This window comes from Gossypium hirsutum, chromosome D06 (genome assembly GCF_007990345.1).
Source record: "Gossypium hirsutum isolate 1008001.06 chromosome D06, Gossypium_hirsutum_v2.1, whole genome shotgun sequence".
NCBI lineage: Eukaryota > Viridiplantae > Streptophyta > Magnoliopsida > Malvales > Malvaceae > Gossypium > Gossypium hirsutum.
This window is the reverse complement of record NC_053442.1, coordinates 10,879,168-10,887,711: the sequence shown is the minus strand read 5'-3', so window position 1 is coordinate 10,887,711 and position 8,544 is coordinate 10,879,168. Positions and strand designations below refer to the sequence as shown.

The window sequence follows — 8,544 nt, the reverse complement described above, 5'->3', positions numbered from 1 at the left end:
TTGCTCACCTTTTACTATCCTTGTTAAGATTTTGTTCTGTAGGGACTTGGGATATGAGTAGCTCTTTAATTGCCCATAAGAAAAAGATATCCGTAAGTGTAACATAATTGAATTGAAATGATACAATTTAGGTAAAAAATAAAATTTCAAAGTTTGGAAAAGAGTAAATTTATAATTTATGCATATTTGAATGGAAACCTGCAATTACCCATTGTAAGTTATAGTTTACTGTAAGAGAGGAAGTGTTTAATATTTGTAGGACAAAGAAAGACGAAATGGCAGGTGACGAAGCATGATATTTTAATATGATATCTCCAGCCCACTACTGCGAACCTGTTCATTCCTAGCCCTACATATGCCAGTTCAGCTCCATTTGCAATTTTTCTGATTTCTCACGCAGTTTGAGTTCCATTGGGGGATCCAAACAAACTCCATTAACTCTACTTTCAACCAACTCCTCGTTTTATCCATCCAAAACCAACCTCCTCGTTTTAGCCTCCACACTTCCCACGCCTATTTTTCTCTTTCGTAAGTGCTTTAAGGTTAGAAAAAGCGCAGAGGTAGCTCAAATGGACGCCAATGAGATGGAATCCCAACAACAGAAGGCGGCTGGTGAAGATGATTTTCGCCTTACAAGCACCGCTGGTCTAAACAAGTTCACTCTTTTATGTGCTCTTTTGGCCTCCACAAACTCGATTCTCTTAGGCTATGGTGAGTCTCGCTTTCAATTTGTCTCTCTTCCAACTACTACGATTTTTTTAACCCTAAAATTGTCAAAATCCCACGATTTATTAATGCCTGTATCTTGTATTGGCTTCTTTTTTGGCCAAATCAGTGGACTTCTTTTTGAGGGCGAATTGCTCTGTTTATTTATTTCTTGTGCAGATATTGGTGTAATGAGTGGAGCAGTGCTGTTTATCAAAGAAAACCTCAAAATCACATCAGTTCAAGTAGAAATCTTGGTGGGTAGCTTGAATGTACTTTCACTTGTAGGCTCACTTGCATCTGGCAAAACATCAGATTACATAGGCAGACGTTACACAATTGTTCTAGCAGCAGCCACATTCCTTGTGGGTGCACTTTTAATGGGATTTGCACCTTCTTTTCCGTTGCTCCTAGCTGGCCGCATAGTTGCTGGCATTGGCGTTGGCTATTCCCTTATGATTGCACCTCTCTACACAGCTGAGATCTCTCCCGCTATGAAACGTGGGTTCCTCACTTCCCTCCCTGAGGTATTCATTGTGTCTGGCATCCTGCTAGGCTACATCGTTAACTTTTCCTTATCAGGTTTGCCCCAAAACCTAAACTGGAGACTGATGCTTGGCCTCGCAGCAGTACCCGCAATTGCCATTGGAATTGGTGTTACAGCAATGCCAGAATCACCTCGTTGGCTGGTGATGAAAGGTAGAACCCATGAAGCAAAAAGGGTATTGATCAAAGTCTCGGATACTGTTCAAGAAGCTGAATTTAGACTCAGTGAAATAACGAAAGCCGCTGCCATGGATTTAGGCGAAGCAACCTCATCAAACCACAGCGATTGGCGTGGCCAGGGGGTATGGAAAGAGCTTCTATTAAACCCATCAAAACCCGTTTGTAGAATTATCATTGCAGCCATTGGGATTAACTTTTTCATGCAAGCATCAGGCAATGATGCTGTTATATACTATTGTCCCGAAGTGTTCAAAGATGCTGGGATTCAAGATAAGAGACAGCTCTTCGGTGTGAATGTGATAATGGGAGTAGCCAAGGCTACTTTTGTGTTGATTTCAGCTGTTTATTTGGACAGATTCGGAAGACGGCCTTTGTTGTTGCTAGGGTCAATTGGGATGGCCTTATCATTGGCTGTTTTGGGCATGGGTTCCAAGTTTCTCCAACACTCAGAAACCAAACCATTGTGGGCAATCATTGTGTGCATCATTGCTGTTTGCGCCGATGTTTCCTTCTTCTCAATCGGGCTGGGTCCGATCACATGGGTTTATTCATCGGAAATATTCCCATTGAGGCTTCGGGCCCAGGGCACGGGCCTGGCTATATCGGTGAATAGGTTGGTGAGTGGGGTGATGTCGATGACGTTTCTGACAATATCCGAGAAAATAACATTCGGGGGAATGTTCTTTGTGCTGTCTGGAATCATGGTGGTGGCCACTCTCTTCTTTTATTTCTTTCTTCCCGAGACCAAAAACAAGAGCTTGGAAGAGGTATGGGCACTCTTTGAGGATAAAGACACAACTGGTGATGATCAAAGGGGAATGCAAATGAGGGAGATGTAGTATGATGTTTTTCTTTTTATTTTAAATCATATATAATTTTAGGGTGAGAATTAGAAGAAGTGGAATCAAATTTAGCAAAATAATAATAATGGGTAAATTATCAAAATAGTCATTTTTGTTTATCTTATATTACATTTAGTCATTTATATTTAAAACATTATGTTTTAGTCACTTACGTTAGCATGTTGTAACATTTTAGTCATTGAGCCGTTAATTGTCGTTAACAGTGTAACGAGAAATTGACATGACACGTTAAATCATCATTTCAAACAAAAATTTTAGGTTAAATTATACAATTGGTTCTCATATTTTTTTTCGTTTTAAGCAATTTAATTTTTTTTTCTTTTATGTTCTTTTAACTCTTTTTTTCTTTATTTTCTATTATCTTCTGCTTCTCTCTCTGTTTTGCTCCCTTCTTCATATCTTTTAACATAGTTTTTTTATATTTTCTATTTGTTAAAACTTTTTTATGTTTATAAAAAAAGAAAAGGAGAAAGTTGAAACCAAAATAAAACTTGCTTCGCATATTCTCACCCCACAATTAAAACTCTTATAATCCATCATCGCTTTAACGAATCAATTTGGATCTCTTAATGACCTAATCCACAAGCTCGCTTCACTCGAAGACCTCGCCAGTCATGACTTATGGCAGTCCACCCTCAACAAAGTTTCTCAAGCCTGTTCTCCTAACCTCCTAACCAACCCCCACGATCATCTTATCTTACCTATAACATTCTCGCCCTCTCGAAACTACGTTATTTCACGGATTTTTCAAACAAGCTCTATACTATTAATGACTAAAACGACCACCATACGAAACTTACTCTCAACTTTACCCAAACTAGTTTGGTTCCATGCTCCCTTTCTCTCTTCGGTTCATCTATGCTAGACTTCCAATCAAGCTTACTTGGGAATATTCAAGAAAGTTTAGATCAATTTTATTGTTTGCTTAATTTTATTCGTCAGAAAAGAAAAGAAAATGTAATCTACATGATTCTGTAAAAGTTTGGAACCAGAAAAATTTGTTTTGAATATAATTAATTCAATTCATGTTTAGATTTGATTAAGATATGGTTTTTTATAGTGATTATTTAGATCCAATTTTAGTTTCAAAATTAAGTTATATTCAAATAGAGATTCGATTAAGAATGATTGATATTCGGTTTTGAGTGAAATTCAATTTAGGAATCATGTGAAAGAAACAAGGACTTAGTTTATTTGGTGGGAAAAAATTATGTTTCTGCAATGAAGAATATGAGAAGAGAGAAAAATAAAGGGGAAGAAGAAAAGGAAAATAAAGAAATAAAAAGAAAAAATTAAATTGTTCAAAAATATAAAAATATAGGGACTAGTTTTAACAAATAAAAAATATAAAAAAAATTACGTTAAAAGAAATGAAGAAGAGGGAATGAAAAAAAGAAGGAAAGTTCAAAAAACATAAAAGGAAAAAAATTAAATTGCTCAAAATGAAAAAAAAATATAGAGACTAATTGTATAATTTAACCTAAGAGTTTCATTTGAATTGATGATTTAACATGCCACGTCAGCTTACCGTTAACGACAATTAATACTTAGTGACTAAAATATTACAACATGATAACATAAGTGGCTAAATTTTGTTTCTATCAACGAAACACTTAGAATTACGATTTGTGTTCTCTATTTTTTAAAAATATCTTATAATTTTTCTAAATTACTTGCTAATGTGAATATGCTATAATTGAATACTCTTGTTATTTATATTGTGTATTAGAAGTATGTATCTGTGGAGGTGAACTAAAAATGAATATTATGCTTATTATTGGCCGTAGTAAACGTCGTAGAAAAACTATCTATACATAGTTGTCATGTCCTAGAAAAAGAGCTTTTTAAATATGTATTTATGTTGGTTGCTATAAGCACCCAAGAGTATCATATTGTTATGCTTTGCACATTTGGTGTGTTGATTGATTAAGTCGTACCCTGCATGCACTAGAGTATTGTTATCGTTTATATCGTATCGTTACGGGGTTCAAATAAATACTTGGGTATTCCACATGTTTATCCCACAAATGGTTACTTGGGTTAAATATATATTTTCTATGATGTTGAATGTGTAACGATAAATTTATATGTTGCTTTATCTTATTAAAGTGAGACTACAATTTGATGCTTGATTCTTGACAATCATGTTTACATTTTAATAAAATGTTTTTAATTTTAAATTATGTCGTTACAAAGTTTGAGTTCTTGTAATTTGGTTTAATTATGCGATATTTTTGTTAGACTTTAGTAAAACACCATTGAGATATAAAAAGTTTAATGTTGAAGTTTTTAATTTCATGCACAAGTAACAGATAGTTCGTGATTGAGCAACATCACAAAGGAGTCTCTGCAATCCGTACTTTGTAAAGACGTTTTCACTTAGTTAGCCTTGGCATGTACTTTGATCCATAAGTTTAGCTGGTCGTTTTTTTATACCAATTAATTATTTGATTATTTGATTGGGTTGTGTTAATTGATTTTAATATATTTTTAATATATATTTATAAGTATGTATGTTTAAATTTACATTTTAATTTGTAGTTATTGAACAATTGATCGAGCGGTCACTTTGGCAACCACTATGACGTTTTAGATTTGACTGGACTTTTAGGTCGAGTTTGAAATATTACAGAAAGAGTCGTAAATCTAGTTGAACCAACTCCCATTCGAAACGTTACATTAAACCAAATCACTCAACTCCGAGATGGTATAGTTGAATCCAAGTTTAATTGGTCTCCTAGAACATCTCCAAGAAATACTTTGGAGATAAAAGAAATTTAATGCAACATTTCAACAATTAAATATAAAAGAAGAATTGAATACATGTATACAAAGAACGAATTTTAGAATAGCCAAAGTCTCTATCTCTTTAATACTAACCACATAACTACTTAAATTATACCCAACCTATTTGTCATAGGTAAGAAAGAGCCTCTCAAATTAACCCAATATGTCGCTAACCTATTGATAACACTTTAGAATAACGTATTTTTATGTATTAATTATGTATTTATCCTGAGTATGATCCTGCTAATTTGAGCTATTTATGATCTTTTATCTCATAGGGACTAAATTTGAAGCAAAAGTAAAATTAAGGGTCAAAAGTGTGAATTTAGAGATAAAATGGGCGACATAAGGAAAAGTTGGTGCCAAAAGTGCTATCATGGAGGACATAGGGGTTGAAATGCAAAAATAAGAGATGTTATTCTATCAGACTCTATTTTAATTATATTAAGATAATTAATATTAAGATAATTATTAAGGATTATTTAATTTTAGGATTTAATTTTATTTATCTTTATTTATCTTCAATTAAATGAATTTATCTTTTGGGAGTTTAAGTAGGATTAGACTATCTCCCCTAGCACTATAAATAGGAGGTGAAGTGACTCAAAAGGCATCCATCTTTTTCTGTAAACACTCTTTCCCCAAAAGTCTAGGCTTTTGTCCTCCTCATATTTCCTTTCAATAAAATCTCCATTTTTATTTATTTATTTTCTTTCCCACCACAACCATGAGCCACTAAACCCATCTAGCCGAAGGTTGTCGATATTCCTCAAAAAGAGTTCTTGAGGCTTAGAGTCAGTACTTAGTCTCCTCGTCGAGTATTCATCATTTCTCTGCACTACGGGGCTGATGCTTCCGTAAGTAAGCTTTTCAACGTATGCAAAGGCGGCCGCTTTGTATGTTTTAGGAATGTTGCACAGTCGGTTCGTTAGCTTACTGCGTCAAAGGTTGGCGAGCCCAAGAGACAAAATTGCGTGGGATTCGCCATTAAGAAGCATTGATCTAGCATAAGACGATCCCATAGAAGCGATTGTTGGCTAGAGTTAGGTTCCACTAAATAGTAAGTCTAAATCCTTGGAGCTGGTGGTCGTAGGCGTCCTCTTCGACTATAACTGGCTTATTCGGTTTGGGAAGGATCATCTAAAAGCCGAGGATTGAACCCAAGGCGGAACGAGACAACTGGAGGCTAGAACCTCCCATAAGAATTTCCTGTCTCTCAACTTTATTTTTAATTTCTCAAATTTTTTATTCAATATTCTTAATTCTGTTTTTATTTTATTTTTCATTTCCAGATCCAAACCTTTAATTATGTTATTTTCTTATTTTTTCCAGGAACGCAGGTTTTTTTGGGCAAGATTTTGCTTGGGATTTCACGGAACAAGACATTGTGCAAATCCAGTCCCTAAGGATTTGACCCTACTTCCCTTTTACTATTCTTTTTCATTATTTATTAGGGATAGGATATTTTTGGTGCTTTCAACGACCGCATCACCTATTCTAACAATGACTAATAAGGTGAGAATGAAAGGAAATCTAGAGATTTTCATACTATAAAAGCCTTTGAGATTAATAAGAATATGGTTTAGAGAATATTTTTTATTCCAAAAATAATACACAAGAAAAATAGAGAATGTATGATGAGAAACAAGAAATTCTTCAAGAAGATTACAAATTTATGAATACTCATAAAGTTCTTTTAAAATTCTTTGAATGGTAATGGTTTGAAGATTATTACATGAAAACTATCAATGCAATAAAAGTAATACAAAATGGCAAACAAATAGAGAGGAAGATGAATCTCAACATCCACCCTTTACAGAAATCCAATACATTCATAAATAAACTAGAATAGAAGAGCTAGAGAAAAACAATTATACAAATTTAAGTCTTCATACAATAGAAAAACAATTGGATTGTATTGAAAATCTGGTAGATGTAACTGGTTTTTAACGGTGTTGTAAAATTCGGTTTCGAACCGAATTAATTGAATTGAGTTAATAAATATTTAAAACAGAATACTTACAAGTCAAGTACAGATCAACAAGGGTTGAATGATTAGGTGTTATTAAAATAAATCGGTTAATAAAAATAGTGCAGTGACTAAATTAATTAGTGATTAAAGTGAAAAGAAATTGATGTTGAAATTTATTAGTGCCTTAAAAGGCAATTAAGCAAAGTTCATAATAGAAATTAAACCATTTGTAATTCATGATAATTAATTTTATATGGTATCATCATTTTCCACTAACAAAGGGGTTAAGCTTATTCAGTCATTAAACTAATGTTTGAATTAACTTAATTACATTGCTAATTGTAATATATATAGCCATGGGCCTCGTCTTCTGCATCAATTGCTTAAGGAAGAAAGAAACAAAATTTCCTTTCACTTTTCCATTCTCGTCCACAAACTTGCTTAAGGAAAGTGAGTTTTAGTTTGAATTTTTTATAGAAAATTGTTAAAGAATGTTAGAAATTACTAGCTCATGCTTTAGATTATGTAATTGGTGAGATTTAATTACTTTTTTTATTGATTAAAATTAAATTAAAAGCAAGTTCATATAATTATTCACCATTAGTTTTCTATTCCTAAAATATTATTTAATTTAATTAATTAAAATTAAATTATTTTCTCAACTTAATTCTAATTCTGTCAAAGTCATGCCGACTTTATTGTATTAGAATATATAAGTAAATAAATTAATTGTTCTATTCAGTAAAACTATAATGACTAATTAATTTAATTTTTCATTTTGCACTCAACTATTTAATTACATTCAATTAAATAATAATTCAAAGAAATTAAATTAATATCTATGTCATCTCTTGTACCTTTCGAAAAAAATGCATTTACTATATATAGTAATCCACACAATCTATTTCTTATTCATTGTTTTCATCCATTTTTCACAATGATTCTAATTTGCAATCCATACAAAATTGTGTTGAGCTAATCAGTCAGATATATATAATTAGAATTTAAATAATTTATAATTAAATTTCGACTCTTCATCTATTAATTACAACATTATTTAGTTATGAAGTAAATTCCCTAAAAGTATCATGACTGATCTCCCCATTACATACTATTATGAAAGCATTTTAGATTTATGTTTTTATCCAATAACAAGGACCGGAGCCAAAATTGTTGATAAAGGGGGCTCGGGATATTTATAAAAAATATACATGTTCAAAGTAGGCCTGATTCACATGATTTAGGCCTATTTTCAACAAGGTATTTTTAAAATTGGGATAATCTTGATCACCATAATTTAAGAAAAACAAAATAAGTTGAATGCTCAATTTGTATTAGAGATTATAATTATTTAAGTTTATTTTTTACATAATTAATATTTAGATACTATTTATACTTAGATAGTACAAGTACTAAACTTTATTTTTATTTAGATACTACTTTGTATTAGTTTACCAAATTAAACTAAAAATGTTACTAAATTTATCATTA

General features: G+C 32.3%; 1 protein-coding gene across 1 annotated transcript; it reads left to right on the top strand.

Moving 5' to 3' along the window:
- Positions 1 to 285: 285 nt before the first annotated feature.
- On the top strand, positions 286 to 2,376 carry LOC107901235 (probable polyol transporter 6). Its single transcript, XM_016827153.2, has 2 exons — positions 286 to 711; positions 886 to 2,376. Exons 1-2 carry the CDS (start codon positions 570 to 572, stop codon positions 2,268 to 2,270), a joined length of 1,527 nt encoding a protein of 508 aa, XP_016682642.1. The 5' UTR covers positions 286 to 569; the 3' UTR covers positions 2,271 to 2,376.
- The last annotated feature ends 6,168 nt before the right edge of the window (positions 2,377 to 8,544 follow it).